General features: G+C 42.3%; 1 protein-coding gene across 2 annotated transcripts in view; it reads left to right on the top strand.

The window, feature by feature from the left end:
• The first annotated feature begins 27 nt into the window (after positions 1-27).
• G3BP2 (G3BP stress granule assembly factor 2) overlaps positions 28-19,699 on the top strand; it is a 29,428-nt gene continuing 9,756 nt past the window's right edge. The window contains exons 1-8 of one of the 2 annotated variants that reach the window (XM_074866994.1): positions 28-234; positions 9,270-9,388; positions 12,800-12,881; positions 13,908-14,081; positions 14,983-15,073; positions 15,996-16,098; positions 17,547-17,727; positions 18,715-18,813. In XM_074866994.1, coding sequence (XP_074723095.1) covers positions 9,294-9,388; positions 12,800-12,881; positions 13,908-14,081; positions 14,983-15,073; positions 15,996-16,098; positions 17,547-17,727; positions 18,715-18,813 — 825 coding nt within the window. In that variant the 5' untranslated portion in view covers positions 28-234; positions 9,270-9,293. The remainder of the gene's footprint in view (positions 235-9,269; positions 9,389-12,799; positions 12,882-13,907; positions 14,082-14,982; positions 15,074-15,995; positions 16,099-17,546; positions 17,728-18,714; positions 18,814-19,699) is intronic. The other variant, XM_074866995.1, reaches the window with a different exon arrangement.

Below are 19,699 nucleotides of genomic sequence, written 5' to 3'. Positions count from 1 at the left end.
ACGCACAGGCACGCGCGCACGGGAGCCCCGGCTGCCCCTCCCCCGCCCGGCCGTGACATCGCTGCTGCTGCTGCTGCTGCTGCTGCTGCCGCTGCCGCCGCCGCCGCCGCGCCCCGCTCGCCCCGTCCTGCCCCCGCTGCGGGAGACGCCGAGGGACAGGCTCGCCGCGCCCGACACCGAGCAGGTCCTGGGGCGGACGCGCTCCGGCCCCGCGCACCGAGACTTTTTCTCTAGGTGGGCGATGGGGGATTGGGGGGTAGGCCCCGCCGCGGTGCGGGGGGGGGTGCGGGGGGGGTGGCCGTTTAACGGTCGCGGCGCGCGCGCGGGGCTGAGGGGAACGGCAAGCGTCGGGCGGGCAGCGCCCCGGGGCCCGGCTTTGCCCTTCGCCGCCCGCCCCGCCTCGGCGCGGCCGGGCCCGGCTTCTGGCTCCCGGCCCAGCTCCTCGCCCGGTGTGGCGCGGGGGCGGCGGGGCCGGTCCGGGCCGGGGAGGTGGAGGAGGGGAGGAAGGTGGGGGCTTTTGTTCGCCGTCACCTTGGCGGTGTGTCGCCTGCCGGCGATCGCTCTTCCGCCTCGCCCCGGGCGGCGGGGGGAGGCTGGGGAAAAGCGTCCCCTCGCCCGCCGCTTCCAGCGTCGCGCCCCGCGTTACTTGGTGCTCGCTGCGGCGTTCGGCCCTGCGCCCACCGTTCCCCGGCTTGCCTCATGCATTGCCTTCCAGGGGCCTCTAGAGGTGCCTGGACTTCGGCAAGGGGCAGGCTGCCGCTTCCTCAGCCGCGTTGGTGCTGCAGTAGCAGCCTTGGGCTCCCATCCGCGGCTCAGCGAGCCCTCCTCCTCTCTTACGGACTGGCACTGCGATGGCATCGCTGGCTGTAAGATCTCTCCCAGCTCTGCAGACTTCGCCTTTCTCCACTTCCTCTTTCCCCAATCACAACCTGAGCTTCTCTGTTTTCACGCGTAATATGGCTGAAGTTGCACCTTTTATTCTGCAGATCCAGATGCCTTGAGTAGATCTTCTCCAAGCATCTCTCATTTCTTTTCTGAGCTGGGCTCGGTGTGTTCTTGGGCTTTTGCTCCCCTTAACCTCAGAGGACTAAAGTAGAGGTCACTGCAGTTCCAGCGTTGGTGCACAGGAGCATCTCCACGACAAAGCCTTTAAATCCCTTGGTTAGTCGGGTGGCCCTGGATCTTGAGCTTGGTGCCAAGCACCACTGCATGAAAGGACTAATGCAGTAGAGGATACGATATTATTGTTTGATTTCAACCACACTTAGTCATGTAGGTTTTGTTATTGTGGCCTTCCATGTTGACTTGGCAATTCCTGAGTCTTCTATGTCTTATAAACATTTCAAGTTCAGTGTGTAAGCATTCTCCTTTGCTACAGAAAGAAGTGTAAAATTGAGAAGTAGGGCAAGTTATTTTGTTCCTTGCTTGGCTCTTGTGGAGGTAGACCACTTATATGCCTGTATGTTTAAAGCCAGCACAGTATTCTTTGGTCTGTAATGGGATGGAGGAGTATGAGGGGAAAGATATTCTCTCGTAGTAAGCGTTTATTTTTTGTATACAGCACTCTCTGCTCTCTCAGATATCTTGGGGTTGTTTGTTGGGTTTTTTTTTTAATTTTTCTTAGGGACACTTTTAATTAGGGAGTAGTAGCAGAATGAAATGAGTGACCAATTTAGCAGAAATGGTTACTCTGCAGTGTAGGCCATGCCGCCCTACTCAACGCTGTGTGGCAGACTTCACCTGAAGTAATATGGAGCAAGCGCTGCTATGTATACCCAAGTTCCTGAAGGCAGGGTAGCTGTATCGTCATAGCACTGCAGCTGGGTATAGGGTTTATCAACTTGCCTTCTGAGCCGAGAGGGTGGTGTTACTGACAAACCGGTATTGCTTCAGCTTCTGGAGTTAATTTGTCGTTAACGAGGCATTCGGTGTTCATTGTGACTGTAAGTATGCCTACGGGGCCATACCTGCTCCAGGAAAGCCTTTTCATTCTTAAGGACTCCTCCTTGTTGTGGACTCTGGTAGTTTGGGTGTAAGAGACATAATCTTGGTTGACCATTTGAAACATTCGTGTAATGTTCTGATTGGCATATGTGGGCTTGCCGTGTGGAATTATGATCTGTATCATATGATTGTTTCATTAGCAGATTAAAATCTTGCGATAGCTAGTTTAAACCGAAAACATAATAGCCCACCATCCAGTCTACTTATCTGTCAGTGTCCTTATGAATAAAATGTTTTCCTGTATGGAACTGAGGTTTCGAATTATACATTACTATCACACTTAAATAATATTTTACAGTTCTGAAAATATGCTGAGGAAACAGTATCTTAACGCACAGTGGTGAACTTGGGTCTTCCCTCTTACTGAAGCAGTTGTGACACTGGATGTCATTTCTTTTGAGAGTATTTGACAAATGAAGAACTGCATTGAAACTCAGGAAACATGTGAGAAGGTTAATATGTCAGACTAATAAGTATATCTGATGAGATACCAGAAGAAAGGCACTGAACCTGGCATTGAATGATGACACAGAAAAGAGAGGGATGCAGTGGCTTCCCCAGAATGGTTGGTGCCGTTGGCTGCAGTTGCTGTTATTGCTATTTGGGTGCGTGTTAGCTCTTTTGTATGGTGCAGTTTAACTGCCCAGAAGATGGTCCCCTATCATAGTCATTCGCCTAAAATACAGGGTGCTATTAAAACTCCTCTCAAAAAAAATCCAAACCCAAACAAAACACCAACAAAAAACCCCTAACCCCGCAGGACAGCTTGATTTGAAAGAACTGCATGCTGTGCCTTGGGGCACAGCCAATTCAGATTGTAGCAGATTAGGTAAAGGAGATCATAAAGTAAAGGGATTCTGGTAGATTATACAGGTTTGCTGGCCCTTACTGCAGATGAAGGATAATCTGAGTGCTTATCTCGCAGAGCATGAAAGAGTGAAGGTGGTTTCAGTACTGAACTGGGTTGTTTGGGACTTCTCGATGTCTCTTTCAGTATTTTTTCATTTCAGTTGATGCTTATTTTACTTTACCATGGAGTACCCGCCAGCCTTTGCAGGGCTGTTTTACATATACCCTGGCTTGTGCCAGCTGGACTGTCAGCTACTGTTCGGTTTCTTAGCTTTATTCAAGGTGTGGCTGCTCACACAATGTGTTGCAGTAGTGGGATCTCAGAGTCACGCTTATGCTTCGCAGTAGCAGGCACATTCTTTAAGGCATTATTTGCTTGTCTGCAGTAGGAAACACAGTTTAAAAGTGATAATCTGGATTTAGGAGAAACCTGTCCAAGATCGTGAAAGCTGCTCTCCCCTTCCGTTTTCCCTCGTCTCCTGTGTTGTGGGAAGCAGCACAGTGTCCCTCATGGCTTACTTTGTGTGCTTGCTGTGTGGGGAGCATCTTTTTGATTTGCAAGAGCATTTTGCCCGATTTTATTTTCAGTTTAAGCAGTATATTCAAATCTGATCAGTGACTTGGACATGAGTTGCCGACTTACGGATTTAAGAACAAGCCATGCTGCTTCAGATTTATGTAAAACTATAGCTTGATGTCGGTGTGCCTTTAGTCGTGGACTAATTGTTCTATGGAAGAATTGTTCAGAGGATGAAATTTGCTTGTCAATAAACCAAAATATTTTACTTGCTCACTCATATTTTTTTAGTAAAACAAATGGTGAGGCCTGCATGTCCCTCCCAAAGCTTAAAAGTTTGTCTTGATGGAGGTTACCTTCAAGTTCAGATGACACTTTCCTGACCTCCTGTCAGAACTCAGTTGCTTTTTTTTTTAGCTCTTTTGGTGCAACCAAACACTTTGTGCTGAAGTTTATTCTGTGGAATACCAAAATTTGAGCACTCACCACCATTCTGTAGCTCAGTCATTGCCTCAGGTAACTTAATGCCTTGCCACAGATGACTAGTCACACTTCTCTTTTCTACAGGGTAAGGGAAATAATAATGAGAAAGTGTACATGTATTTTAGGGAAAAAAAGCTTCTCTAATGCAAGAGCTGCTTCTTGAGCAAGATGCATGCCAGTGTATATTTTGACTGCTCAACACATAGTGGCCTTCAGTACTTCTTCAGAAACAAATTGCTGCTGCCCTCCTGTGCAGACTGATGGGTGATAGTTTGGGTTGGGTTTTTCTTTTAATTTAGTTGAAGAAGTGACAAACACAGTTTAATAAATAAAGTTTTATAGATAAAGATGATTACAGGCTGGATGAATTTTTACACCAATAATTCAGCATGGACTTGTGAAATTATTGTAGCCGTTGGTTCCCAAGTACTTCAGCACAATTGTCCAAACATGAGGCGTATCTCATCCTTTTAGCCCTTAACATTTTCATCTACTTGCAAAGGCTAACTTCCTGCTTTATTTGTCATAGCTGGCATTTGTTATCAAAAGATGGTTTTTGCAGAGTTGAGGAAAGTCTGTAATAATCTTGTACCTGAATCTAACGGAACGTAACTGGGATGTTGTCACAAAGTTAAATGAGTGTTACTATTTATTTCAGCACTGCAGTTGCACATGGTGTTGCTCTTTGGCGGAAAATATCCTTTCTCCTTTTGTTCATTTGCTTATCTTTGCATGTAAATAACAAGTAATTCCTTTCTGTGCTAACTCTCCCATTGTTTTTGTTTTCTTGAAAGAAGTGACCATGGAAATAACTCAAGATAGGAACTTGGTTGTTTGAGGTAATGGTGACAATCTTACCCAGTCCCTCCTGTAGGCTTAAGTTGTAGTTAAGTTGTTCTGAACTTGAGTCATGGCAATTGAAGTTGCAAGAAGTCTTGCACTGGTACATGTGGATGTTCCTTCAGTTTGGGAGTCTGATCCCTTGGGTGGGTGCCTCTGGGTCCCTTACCTCTGAGCCTTGTCTGGAGAAGAAAGGGATTCCATGTTTAGTTTAGTCCTCCAGCTTGCGAGTCTTTTACAAAATATATCGCATGGCTGCCGGTTCTCCTTACTTCAAGAATGCACTGAAAATCCATTGTGCCTTCCTGGTAGCACAGGAATTGGAAGTACTGAACAGAGCGGAAATTAAGTCTATCAATTAATTGTTATGTCAGCTTGATGTAGGCAGGATTACCTGTGGATGAGCAGCAATTGCATGGGTATCTGTATTACCCTGTCTGCGTAGCTTATGGCTTTTATCAGTGTGCATGATGGAGGGGCGTTCTTCAACAGTACAGTTGCACCATGAAGAAACTAACAGAGGAATTTCTTTGATTTCTGGTGTTTGCCCTCCCAGTTTCAGTATTTTGTTTCTGACTAGTATGTACGTGAGTGCCTCGAGCAGTAGATTCTCGTTAAGACACTTTCCCAAAGGCTGCTCAGGCTCAGCTAAGAATGTGGCTCATTTTATTCAAGTGAGAAGAGCATTCAGATTCTTCTTTTTTAGCTGTTATTCCTTGACTCTTGAGTATGTACCAATTAAAACTGGGAAAACAGCTTTTATAGAGTATGTGGATCTATGGGCTTCCATTAGGCCTGGTAAAACATGGAGATACTGTTCTTTGTAGGGTTGGACTGTTTGAATTGTTGATGCCACTGCCTTGGGTTTCAGCTTAAATTTAATTGGTGCCTTTACGTCCAAACCTCTCAGGCCTGCTAAGACTCGGGTCCTTGAGTTTAAGGAGGTCCTATACTAATTGGGACACATGGAGATTTTAATCTTTTCAAAACCTGGTTTCATGGCACCCATGTTGATAGCAAGGAGTACCTGCATTTTTATTTTACTGCCTTTTAATGACTTGGAGACCTGAACAGTTCATTAAGCCTCTGCTACCCCTATTGAGATTTCTGAAGAGATAATGAAAGGAAATAATACTGAGACAGGTGAAGAATTGTACTGAGACATCCTGTAAAATACTGTGATTCTGTGATATAAATCAATAGTGCTGTCACTTGAAATATGGACAGAGGTGGACGGTACTCATCTCTTGAGCACGTAACACAACTTCTGTTTCAAGTTGTTAGGGAAGAATTGGCTGTGTGTGATCATTGCGTACTTGCCTTTCTCAGATTTTCTGAAAGGTTTTGGTGGCCTTTCCTGAAATAGCACAGCTTCTAATGAAGAAAAGATCTAGTGTGATACAGATCTGACGTAGTGTAATGACTTGTCACAGATTATTATGTTTTGTACCCAGAGGCATTTTCAGTGTTCCTTGTGGTATGCCAGCAATTTGTTAACATACGTACTTTGCTTATTGCTATATTCATAAGAATGTGTGCTGGCTATGATCTGCTTTTGAATAGGTTCTTTAAAAAAAAATAAAAAATGAAGCTCTGTCCTTGTGTATTCTCACAAGTGCTTTCGGTGAAGATCGTATCGCCACTTTTGTGTTCATCATCTGCTTGTGGGGCAGGGGAGCAAAAAAAAAAAAGAATAGTCTCACCTGTAGAAACTGAGATCCTTGTTCTTTTAAGGTTGGTTTCTAAGTAAAATTCCCACGTGCATGCCATTGCTGTAGTGTGAATCATCTTAGGAAGATCCCCAAATTGCTCAGATTTTGTTTCTTTGCAGGTTCCCACTTTGAACATGCACAGGGCTCAAGCCTTTTTGATGTCCTTTAGTGTTCTTGACATTTGGTTTTGGGTCTGATTATCAAAATTACTTCCCCTGTGGCTTCCCATGAGTCACAACTAATACTGTGTTTCAGAGTGTTGGACGGTTATAATAAGAATTTTGGATAATCCTAAAATAAGTTTTCTGATTTCTTATCTCCAAGTTCAAAACTTGTATTTCAGGCTTTGCCTGCTGCCTTGCCTACAAGTTTTTTGCCTGCTGCCTTGCCTTACAAGCTGGTTACTTCAAGTGTGATTCTTGGCTAACTGTATTTGGGAACAGTTCTTGGTATTGTCTTGTGGCTTGGATTGTGATTATTTTGACAGTCCATTAAGTGTAAAGTATTTGAGCTAAGTACGTGGGCTTTTTTCTTCAGAGTTCCTTTTTCATGTGGGATCTGGCATGTTTGTGGCACCATTCCTGTGTATGTTTTACCTTTATTACAGGCCGTTCTTAAACTGAGGTTAATCTCTTAATTTCACCTTGTGAGCTTTATGTCCTGTCCAGCTCTACTTGCTAACTGTCCTTTGTATTGGCTTTGGCTTGGATTGATGTGTTGAGATTATTTTGGTAAGAAAACAAAAGTCTTATTCTAGGATTATCTCCCAGTTGGAAACTTGGGTTTTTGACTTGGTCTTGTTTGCCTGCTGCCTTGTCTACACATTTGTTTTTTGAGAAAGGAAGTAGATTAAGTTTTCTTTAGAGAACTGGAGGGGTTCTCATGATTGCAGATGCTCTTATTCATGAGTGAGTTCAGCCTTCCTGACATGAGCTGGAAAAGCAACGTGGCAGGTGCTGGCACACATTCAGAAAGACTTCCAGAGTGATGAAGATCATTTTATGACATGGATGATCCGCAAGACAGTATGGATGGGTAGGAGCATAGCAACTGAACCTAAGAACCATTCAAGGCAGGGGGAACTGGGGGAATTATAGGTTGGCCAGCTTCTCCTGGATCCCTGGGAAGGCTTGAAAAGCAAGTTCTTCTGGGAGTTGTGTTCAGATCCATGAAGGACAAGAAGGTGTTTGGAACAGCCAGCCTGGACCAAGGGCAAGTTACAACTGACCACCCAGCTTGCCTTCTTGCAATGACACAAATGGCTCAGTGGATGAAGGAAGTGCAGTAGATATGATTTACCTTGATTTCAATGAAGCCTTAGTTTTCTGTACTATCATTGGAGCCAAACTGGACAGATAGCCAATGAGGTGAGTGGGAAACTGTCTGGACAGCCAGCACCAAAAGGTTGTGGTGAGCAATACAAAGCACAGTTGGTAGCTGGCTACTTGCAGAATTTCTCTGGGGACAGTACTGGGGCAGGTGCTGTTTGATGCTGTTTAACACCTTTCTCGTGACCTGGATGATGAGCTTAAGTGATCCACAGCAAGTTTCTGGAGGGATAGACTGGAGAAATGGGGTCACCGGAACATCCCAGAGTTCTGCATGTGCATGGAAAAACTGCATGCAAAAATAAAGGCTGGGAAATGACTGGATAGAAGGCAGCTTTGCAGAAATGGACTGTGGTGTACTGGCAGAAAAGTTGAACTTGAGTCAGCAGTGTACCTTTGCAGTGATGAAGGGCAGCTGCATCCTGGGTTGCGTAAGCAGGAGTGTAGTGAACACAGGTGATTCTTCCTTTCCATTTGGACTCTTGTGACACCCAGACCCAGGGTATTGCTCGCAGTTTTAATTCCTCCATACAGGAAAGAACCCAGCATGCTGGAATGAGTCTGGTGTAGAATCCACCAGAATTGTTAGAGGATTGGAGCACCCAGAGAGAGGAGACCTTGAGAGGGTTGGGCTTGTTCAGCCTGAAGTACAGAGTACCGCCGTGGGGTGATGGTATGTTACTGCTACCTTCAAGTGCCTGGTGGGAGGGTGTGGATGTGTACTTCTCCAAGGTGTGCCATGTTAAAATGACAGCTGACAAGCAAAAATTGCAAATGGAAGTTCTGTTTACCTGTTAGCAAATAACACTATTCTGAACTTGTTTTAATGAGCAACATGTTAGAAACTGGTCATGCTTTGCACCCCAGGGTTGAACCAGGTGACCCCTGGAAGTTCTTTCTGACCTAAATTGTTCTATGACAAATGGAAATGCAGTTAGCTTCGAGAAGTAGTACCTAAAGCTTTGGTCATCTCTGAGGCATAAAAGTTTCCCTTCCCAGTCTTCAGGGAATGTGAATCCAGCTCTCATAATTACTTCAGAATATTGGTGCTACCATCTTTGTGTTATGGATGTGACAGTGGCCTTTTGAAGCAGATGTGCTTTGAGATAAAGGAGTGTTACCAGCTGACTTAAGAAAGTGCATTCCTGATTCTTTTGCAGTGCTGTTGAACTTGGATTTTTAATTGTTCATCCGCTTATTGCCAAATGGTTAAATAAATGGTGCTAGACATTTTTAACAGGGGTTTTGGTTAGATTTTTTTGGTTTGGTGTTTTTTTTTTTTTTTTGAAAGCACCTGTCCTGTAAGGGACTTTGTTTTCACTGTTTCCTCTTTGTGAAAGTAACACATGAATGGACTGAAATGTTTTTATTTCCTCAGAGGAGGTAGGGGAGGGTGTCCTCAATTGGTGTAGTTCTGTGTGAATTAAGTTCCTGTTCACGTAATTGTTTCAATTCTAATATCATGCTCATCCTTTTGTGGGGAAGTTGTGATACATAGACCTGTCTTCAAACTAACATGAATATTTTTAATTACAGCATTTGACACTGTGTACCAAAGAAATGGTGATGGAGAAGCCAAGTCCCCTGCTCGTAGGGCGGGAGTTCGTGAGACAGTACTACACTCTGCTAAATAAAGCCCCTGACTTCTTGCACAGGTAATGCTTTCACACACAAAGGGACTAATGTTTTTGAACAGAAGTATGTACTGTTCATTGTAAATCGGATAAACATACATTTCTGAGTAAGGGAGGAAATGGACCTGGCTAACTTTTGGGCTCTTATGGCCTGTACAAGGTAGGTGAAAAATACAGTAGGTTTTTTTTTTGCTGTGTCCACTATTTAAGTGGTACTCTGGATGTGTTTCTTCCTTCCCCCCCCCCCCCCCCCCTTTTTGTTTTCCTTCTTTTTCTGGTTTTGATGGGCTACATACAACTTGTCACTTAAGATTTTGCATTTCCACATTTGGATTTAGAGCAGCATGGACTTATGACACATAAAGGTGAAAGTAGCTTTACCAGTGTATAAAAAGAAAAAAAGCAGTCACTGCTTGGGTTGGTCTTGTCTCAAAACTTGACATAAGGTCGATGGTGAAAAATTGGACTGTTTGATTGAGGGCAGGTTAGAGCTCTCAGATGGCTTACTTAAGAATTCAGTCTTTTGAATAATGCCTCTTTCTATCTACAGCTTTGAGGTAGGGAAAATTAATGGTATCATTTTTACTTAAATCACTGAACCACTGTGGAACCATGTTGTTTTCTGCGTTTAAATCTATTTTTAAAGGTGTTTGAGCTGTGTATTCCAGGCTTTCCTAATCTATGTTTAGTAATCTAACAGAAGTTAGAAGCAGGAGTTTTAGCAGTTGCAGAATTTTTCTTTGCCTTCAAAACTTCAACAAATGAGTCAGATTAAATCAACAACTGGAAAAGTATGTCCTTGTAACACATCGGTACCTGACATACAAACTGACAGCTCTCTCTGACCCAAGAGCTGCGTTCCTTAGGGACATATCATGTCCTGGGTGTTTTCTCGAGGTGGCCTGAGAAGGGACCTCTTGCTTTGGAGTTAGCTTCGGAGGCATCTCGGAGACAGGTCTGTCAGCAGTTAGCATCTTGTCGATGCTTGTAACTATCCATTGCCTATGAAGGTCAGGAAGTTGAAATTTTTTTAAGAAACTTAGAAAGGGTGTGACTATATTAGTTTTTCAAGGCAACCGTTAAGTTGTGAGCGAATGATGCAATGGAAATCCTGATACTAGAACAGCAGCATCATTTCTGAATGATAGAAAAGCCCAAGTTAGTAAGACAAGTTTCTTGTGAAGCACACTGTCATTTTGCTCTGCAACCCAGAAATTGTTTGCACAAACAGAGAGACAGGGAAGAGTGTATAAGGGATGAATAGGCCATGCTTCATAGCATAATACTGAAGGCAGAGGGAGAATTATATCGGTTATACAGTGAGACTTTTTCCTTTTGTAAAATTTCTTTTCAATGGCAGTTAAACTGTATATTGGGGTGAATCACCCATGCCGCAAACTTGGTGTTGAAAATAGTGTTTGCTTTTGCTCATAAGAGCATTTACCTTCAATGATAGTGAGTGTAACCTTGGCAGGATTTAGAGGGGGGGTTGTGTTTAGATTTAAGAAGCAAAATACTTTTGATATGTTCTTCCTCCCTATCTGCTTCAGTCAAAGAGGAGCAGCCAGCCAGGTTTGCCTTCCCTCCTGCTTTCTCTTAGTATGGCCACATTACTTCTACTGCATCAATATTAACACACGCTATGGGAGCATTACGGAACTGGTGTTCCTGGTACATCTGGGACTGATCTTTCCACATTGGGGTGATAGGAAATTGGCAGAAGCGTATGTGTGAGGAAAAACAGTGTCAGTGGAGAAATTTAGCCTGTTGAAACAACTTTGGTGCTTTATAGGAGGTACTAGGTATTACTCCGACCCCTCTAAATCTCAAGCTTTACTTGAACAACTCTGAAATGCAACTTTTCAAGTTATGCTCTATGTGTGGTACGTTGAGTAGGAACTGTCCATAGAATTTACCTTCTTGCAGGAATTGTGTTTTCATGGAGGGCTCTAGTCCAAAAACGTTACAGAATTTTTCTTCATTTATAAAGAACATGGACTGTTGATGACCAGTGGGTTAACTGTCTCCTGGAATGGCCCTGCTGAGGTCAGAGGAGCTGGATAGACACTCATGAGGCAGGCTCCCCTGGTGCAGGTGATACTCTGTGCTCACAAATATTCTCTGTCCACTTGAAAGGTGGCACAAGTGTCACTCACAGTAGCATCCATGGAGTTTCTTAAATACCTCTGCACAGAAGTGTCCTGAAGGTTTTGATCTGGTTTGATTGAATCTTAGCTGATTCTTGAACTGCTTGTGTGAAATGACTTCTAGCCAGTTTTAGGCTCTGCCACTGCTGTCCCTTTTTTGGGGCTGTGGAGGCAGCTACTTTTTTCTACACAGGCTCACATATGGAGGACATTTACTGTTCTGTTCTTTGGCCCCACCTGGTTTATGAGTGATGTTCTTGTGAGAGGCCATCTTATCTTCTTTCTCTTGCTGGTAGTCTAGACAACAACTTGCTCACTGCCACAGAAAGATTTTGGTTTTCATGGCTTCCTGATGCTGATGTGCTCTTTCTTGTCAGTGGTAAGGGAGTTTTGGAAAGCAAGTGTAAAAGCTACTGATTTGTCCTACTAAAAGGTTGAAAAGAGCACCAAGTATCCTGGGTAAGCAGAGATCAGTTTGCCCTCTAAATGGGTGTTACCTGGTGCAGTTTGCATGCCCGTTCCACTTTAGGTGAATTTATATGGCTTTACTGGCCCATTAACTGGAAATCTGTAATTCCATATAACTGGGGACTTAACGTTTACTCTTTCCCTGATCTGCAGTTCCCACTTGTTAGATTTTCTGCCTACCAAAGAGTTTGAACAGTTCCTTAAAAGCAAGGCAAAATTCTGGTCCCCCTGTGAAAGCATTTTGTGCAAGATATGCTGACTGTCAGAAGGCTTACTTTGGAATTTAGAGAGTGAAAAGATGTTTTCCTTTCTGCTTGTGCACAGCTTCAGCTGAATTTCTGTTTGTCCTTGCTGTTAGGAAGTGCTGGACCGTGCTCAAACACATAGTTATGCAGTTGGTACCAAAGAAAACAGTCTGATAGAGACTTTTTTTCCTGGACATAGTCACGGGAATTAAAATCTCAGGTTGGTATTTTCAGGAAAGTAGAACTGGAAAGAGTTTCCAGATTTAGTAAGACAAACCAAGAGATGGCAAATGGGAACCTTCAAGCCAAAATGGCCACCTTGCTTAACGGAAGCAAGTGAAAGGTTGAGGTTGATTTAGGAGATTGCTACATATCTTGGGCAAAGTGGAATACTGACTATTAAGCTTGTTTGTTTCTGTATTCTTGGAGCCTCGGAAGCAGAAAATATATCTTGAATTGCTGTTTTTGCTGAAATTCCTGATGCATTGAGCTCTACAACTTTTGGCTAAAATAGTTGTTGGATTTGGATCTATTTTTTCAGTGCTGTGACCTTTACATCTCTTCACTTCCAGGTTTTATGGCAGGAATTCTTCTTACGTCCATGGAGGGCTGGATGCCAGTGGGAAACCGCAAGAAGCAGTGTATGGTCAAGCTGTGCGTATCAAAATTGGTCCTGTAGTCCTCCCTAATGTTCAGAACTTGTATAAATCAGTCTTTTTCTTTACCAATTGCTTTGACTTTATTATCTGGTAAATAACATATTGTGATACTACGTCCTGTTCAGAGGCAGATAGGAATTTGTTGGCTTGAATTTTTTTGTTTGATTGTTGCTGCTTCTACTGTGGGTTGTGTTTGATTCATCAGTTTTGCATCTGGACTGCAGAAAATATATTTAGGATGGGAAATGAAATCAAGAGGACCTGTTAGACCTGTGCTGTTGATGTCTCTTATTTTAGTTATAAGTGGCTCCTTGGGAAAGGGACTTTGATCTTTGCGAGTTACATGGAATTCTGTATGTTACCAAATTCTTCTGTGAGCAAAGGTTTCTTCAAGTGGAAGATAACTTTCAAAGAAGTGAAGTAAGTCCAGGAAACACAAGTTTCAGCTTTGGTTGTAGCTCTTTATCAGAATAATGTCTGTCACCTAGGAGCATCTGTTCATGTGGTAGCCACATCTTTGAGCAATGTGGCTTTTAGCCCAGGGCAGGTTTGGTTTCTTCTTTCACTGCAGAACCTGATTTGGCAACACAAAAATCTTGACAGTGCAGATGTTACCCCCTCCTGTGATGTTTGGGTGCTTTGTGGTTACATAGAGGGTTAGAGGTTTTTTGTTTGTAGGGTGGTGGGTTGGTTTTTTTTAAACACATAGTAAATCCTTTCCCTCTCAGAGGTCCTTTAAAAAATGAAAGCCTTAAAATTGGTCATATGTTATAATACAGCTGGAAAAATTGGATACCAAGTTGTATGCTATTTAACTATTGAATCCTGGTGGAAAACTTCAGAATAAAAGTTAGATGAGCTCAGGTAGACTGTTCTCAGTGAAAGACACTTCTTGGTTCCTGTATTTACCTTTTGAGCTTCAGTGGGGTGCTTTTTTGTGTTAGTTCAGACTTGGGTATTTAAAAGGTGTAAAGCTCTGTACAGAACTCAGCGTAGCTAAAATGTAACTCTTTATTTCTAGGAGATACACAAGAAAGTGATGTCATTACAGTTCAGCGAATGCCACACCAAGATTCGTCATGTGGATGCTCATGCTACACTGAGCGATGGGGTGGTTGTGCAAGTAATGGGAGAGCTGTCGAACAACGGGCAGCCGATGAGGAAGTTCATGCAGACTTTTGTGCTTGCTCCAGAAGTAAGTATATGTAAGATTGTGTTTAACTTCAACTAATGATGATGGAAACCTGACCTGAAGCTACAGTTTGTCATACTGGGGCAAAAAATATGATCTGGCTTTTAGAGCTTGCCCCAGAGGCTGTCATTAAATGTGTCACAGTATGTGAGTGCAGAGAAACTAGTGTATTGGACCTGTCCTGAGCTTAGACTTGAAGTATTGAAGCAGTAATACAAAGCAAATTGGAGCTTGCATTTGGGAGTTGCCATTGGCGTAAATAAATACAAAAATTCATACCCGGCTCTGCAGATCAAGTCTCTAGTGTAGTTCTAGTGTAGTGTACTTTCTTCAAATCTGCTGGCAAATGTAAGTATGGGTTGATGCTGCTCAAGTTACTGCTCAAATTTAGCTGTTAGGGAGAGTGAAGCTCTCTAAGGGTAAAGGGTGTCTTGTATTCTTTCTACTTCTTTCCCCTCACTTCATCACAAACTAGTGTGTGGTTGGTGGTTACTACTGTAGAGTCTTGTTGAATTTCTTCATTGTTTCCCTGTGCAATGTCATAAGCATACAGTCACCCCGTGAAAGTTCATTCTGGTTTTTTTTTTTTGTAAAGTTTTTGTAATAGGGAAAATTCAAATTCCTTGATGAAACTGAGGGACTTTATGTTTAGTTAGCACCTATGATTGCCATGACTTAGCAAAATTGGGGTGTTTTTCTGCTTGAAACTTCCTTTTTCAGTTGGATGAAAGTTACTGTTCAATTGTTGGCTTAGAGAAGAGGTACCACTTGGAAAATGGCTTTACTGAAATAGTCCTATTCCAAAATGTTGGTGTGTACCCCAAAACTTATATCTGTAATCCATCCTTATAGTTGACTACTAATACACTGTATATGCAAAAAAATGCACATTGCTCTTTTACAGGGTTCTGTTCCAAACAAGTTCTATGTCCATAATGACATCTTCAGATATGAAGATGAAGTATTTGGGGATTCAGAAGGAGAACTTGATGAAGGTACATGCAGAGTTTGTCTCGTTCTTGTTCCTCTAGCACGTGTACGGAGCTTTCAGAGGTGTCTAGGGGAGGTGGAAAGACGTGAACTGTATTGCATTGTCATGGAGCGTAGGAATTTAGGAAGGGGCTGATCAGGCATGGAGTATAGGTTATGTTGCTGGAACTATCTGTTGATCCAAAACATTCTGTAAAATGAAGGTCATATAGTAGTACCTTATTCCTTGAAGGGCTGGCTCAGGGTGGGTGAGGCTTGGCAGAGAATGGAAATGATGAGCAATAGTACTTTTGCTGCCACTAGTTTCATCAGGTAGATGATTTCTCTAATCAGTTGAATTTTTAGGTAAAGTGATCTGAAGAAAAAATCTAATTGGCTTTTCAAATATGATACGTAGTTCACTTTCATATCATCATCGCATTCAGTAATTCATTTCTATTCAGGGCCTGAACTTGACCTGGGTGGTTTTTTTCCCGTCTGTTCACTGAGGCAAAGCAAATCAGAGTACAGCCAGAATGTATGTACATGTGTTCACTGGATAATTTCTGGAATTTTTTAGTCTCGGTTTTGGGGAACAAAGCATCTTAGGCAATCATTCTTGCATTTGAGGTTAATCGTCTTAGTTTTAGGTACCGAGATTTATGAGCTAATAGTGCAGTCTTTGTCTTTTACTGCCACCATATGAAAAGCATCTGTTGCTTTAAAAGAACCTCGAACCCTCCTCCCAGAACTTCGTAGCAGCAATATGTCTCTAGTTTCTCCTTTTAGTGAAAATAGTAAGAAACGAAGCCTCTTGAACAAGTGGAAGGATCTTCTATATTTTCTTGCAGCTAATTTTGCCTTACTTCATTGATGAAGCTTTATTTTTTGAGTGGGTCTTGTATATACTTGCAGAGATATTTAAGGAAGTTTTTCTTTTTGTATCAGAGTCTGAGGAAGAGGTGGAAGAGGAGCAGGAGGAAAGGCAACCATCACCTGAACCTGTGCAAGAGAACGCAAGCAGTACTTACTATGAAAACCATCCTGTAACGTAAGAAGTCCATTTTATTATATGAAGTTGCTTTTTTTTAGTAGAAACGCCAGGATTGCTTTGGCTTTGGATTCTGGATGTGATTTAACAGGTAGTTTAGGAAACTACACATAATTTGATACTGATCTGTGTTATGCTAATGTTACATTATTTTGAAACATTGTTTCTTGAATGGTGACAAGAAGTGGGGTATGTTCTTATGTTTGTTATTTTCTCTTCTGGTTTAAAATGTGAGCTGGAAAGGTAGCAACCATGTTTATTTGCACACTTAATGGAGTCTTTGTTATATAAAACAAAGGGGTGGTTAATGATAAGTTCCTCCTCAAATTTGGGTAGCACTGGAAACTGAGAGGAAGGTCTACTTTTTGAGAAGTTGCTATACGGCTCTATTGGAAGAATAGATCTCTGTCCCAAGTGTCTTAAAATCTAACCAAGATTAAAGAAAAAAGTTTCTTTATGTGTTTATAAGCAAATACATTTTATTAAAATAACAAAGAAAAAAAAAACCCAAACACAAAGAAACAAACACCACCAAAACCCTGTGCTTTTTTTGAAACATAGGAATGCCTTTTAAAGGGTCAGAACTGACTTCCTGATTTCCTTGTTTAAAAAAAACCCTGAACATTTACATCGCTACATGATATCTGTTAAGTGCATCAGTGATAACACTAGATGCTGGTCACATAATGCTTTTCATGAGAAATCTTATGGAAGAGGGGAGTCAGCAGGAATTCTGGCAGTGACTTGCTCAAGATAATGCAGGGAGTTTTTGATGCCTAAAAGTATTAAGTCAGGTCTTGGTTTTGGATTATTGTGCCAATCGAAAAGAAGTTGTAAAGGCAACATTCATCAGATAGTCGCTTGGGCATACGCTAACCTGCAAGAGCTGCATAGGCAGAAGTATTTGGAATTTGGTAAGCTTTTGAGGGGGGCTGAAGAGAGAAGTGAGGAACTTCAGATCCCTTACATTTCAAACACAGTAGAGAAGTTGCATGTGATTTTCAGTAAACAAGTCTCAACTCCTTTGGTAAGGAACCTGCACAGCATTTTTGTAAATAAGCTGTGGGTTTCATTCCAAAATTGGCTTAATTTATGTGTATAGCTTAATCTTCCATTGGTCCCTCACTATGCTTCTATTCTTTTAGGAGCAGCAGTTCTTGAGTTTAGCACCTGTTCCTTAAAGTGTTTATAGGTCTGTGTGATTTTCGGTTCTCTGCAGAGAATTGTAAAACATGTCTTTGCTTCAGCAGGAGTAAAATCTGGCTTTGTATGCAACTACAGGGGTACAGTTTAACTTCTCACAGTACTGTATATGTAGGTACTATATGGTAGCAACTGGAAACAGAATGATCTTTTTAATACCAGCCATTACCATAGCATAGCTTATAAAAAGTCATAAAATACAAAGCAAATTGATAAGCTGCATAAAACACATTTGATTATTCTAGCAATGGGATAGAGGAGGCGCTAGAAGAATCATCTCATGAACCTGAGCCAGAATTGGAATCTGAAACAAAAACTGAGGAGCTGAAAGCTGAAGTAGAAGAAAAGACCCTTGAGGAGCTAGAAGAGAAGTCTCCATCTCCGCCTCCTGTAGAACCTGTTTCGCTACCACAAGAACCACCAAAGGTTAGTTAAAAGTCATATCTGTGCTTCTAGGTGCAGATGGTAAACCAGAAGATTTGGTTTTGAACTTAGCCTTTTTGAGTGGCCAGACTGGTACCTCTTTTCAGTGTCATGCTGTATGAACAGCTGGACTTGAACCCCGAACTTGTAAAAGTGCAGTTTCACTGAAAAAGGAAAGGAAGTTATTTTTAAGTGCTGCTCAAGTCACCTATTGTAAATTTAATGCTCTGCCTGTAAAGTGCGTGTGTGTGGTTTTATGCATGTGAAAACCTTTTTAAATGTGGAGTTAACATATGTTAAGAAAACACCTCAAGCTACCACCACCAAAAATCTCATACAATGGGAACCACTGCTCTTCCTTGAAAAAAACATAATGCATTGACACTTGCAAAATTGCTGGCAGTATAGGTTCAAAATGAATATGGGGGCATTGACTGTCTCCCTTAGAGGCAGGATGCCTAATCTTAAAAACCACCGGGCACACGGTGCGTCATCTGGTATGGTTACACTTAGGTAGTTTGAAAGGGATGGGAAGAACAGTGAAAGCTGTAGAGAGGTCATTTTCTAGCTCCAGTGTGTCTCCTGGTTTTGGGTTGGTGTTTTTTTTTTTCCCAATTCTTTTTCTCCTTTCCATTTTTACTTCTAACTTCTGGCATCCACTTTCTTTCTTTGTGCAGAAGACACTTAACACGACAGGGTTTTCAGTCCTAGGTTTGGTTACCTCGTGGAAAGCAGTGATCTGGGGACGCTGAGGGAACTGGGCTCACGCCGGTAGGGATAGTGGGCACAGTACACACTTACTCCCTGCTGTTGGGAGTCCACAGATGGCTAGAACTGCAAATCCTTCTGTATCTTCGTTGTAATGCCTGTACAACAATTATTTAATAGTCAGATATGAACCGAAAGTGTATTTTCAGCAGACGAGTTTCCCTGTAGGAATGTCAGTGGTTTGCCATGATTAGTAGCCTAGGTTTGTTGCATTTCCTGCAGGCTTTCTCTTGGGCTTCAGTGACCAGTAAAAACCTGCCTCCTAGTGGTACTGTTTCTTCCTCTGGAATTCCACCCCATGTTAAAGCACCAGTCTCACAGGTAACCCATCTGTGAACACCTTGGATTGTCTCATTACTTCTGCAAACTGCTTCAGTTCTTTAAATTAACAGATCAATTTGTTTGACTTAAATTGCACAAATTAATTGTGTCTTAAATGTTAATGCACTCACCTTCTGTCGCAAGCGAAGGCACGTACACGTAACAGGTGTAACTTTGGGTGATGATGACATTAAAATCTGTTCGTGTGGAAACAGGAAATCACTACTGAAATTTTTTTGACCTATCTTAATGGGATATGGTTTGGTTTACAAGGGAAAAAAAAAACAATTCCCCACAAAATGGTAGTTCTCTAAAGTGTGTTTGAAGGGGGTATTTCATTGGCGGAAGTGCTCCAACGGTAAAAAGGGATAGCACCGTTTCTGAGAAGGTGCAAGATTGCCTTGTAAGGCTAACATCTACAGAAGTATGCTGGATTTCATTATCCATTTATAATTAACTTGTCACAGAACCCTGTACCAACTTATGACTGTGTGAGGAATGGAAGGATTCACATTTCCTTGCCAGGACAATGCTATCTTCCCATTCCTAGGTTGACTGGGTGAGGAGGGGAAAGAGGAAAGAAAGTTTGACCGGGTGATAGCTCATGTCCTGCACATGCCAAGCTGGTGTGAGACGGTCTGAGACTCTCAATTCAGCTGCCTCTGTCTATATAAAAACCCTCAAAATAGAAAATGTATGCTTTAACCTCTTCTTACTGACACTGTGTACTGAAGCACTGTATGTCATGGTAGCTCACGTCCAACCTTTTTAAAAGACTGCAATTTTCAGTAGAGTGGCTGGGTTAATGCAGCTGTTGTTTTTACTGACAGAGAGGAGCCTATTTAGGATTGCCCTTGAGCCAAATGCATGTTAAAAAAGAAAACAG

Source organism: Strix uralensis, chromosome 4, assembly GCF_047716275.1.
Source record: "Strix uralensis isolate ZFMK-TIS-50842 chromosome 4, bStrUra1, whole genome shotgun sequence".
Taxonomy (NCBI): Eukaryota; Metazoa; Chordata; class Aves; order Strigiformes; family Strigidae; genus Strix; species Strix uralensis.
Note: the sequence above shows the minus strand (reverse complement) of the source record. Positions and strands in the feature narration are given on the sequence as shown.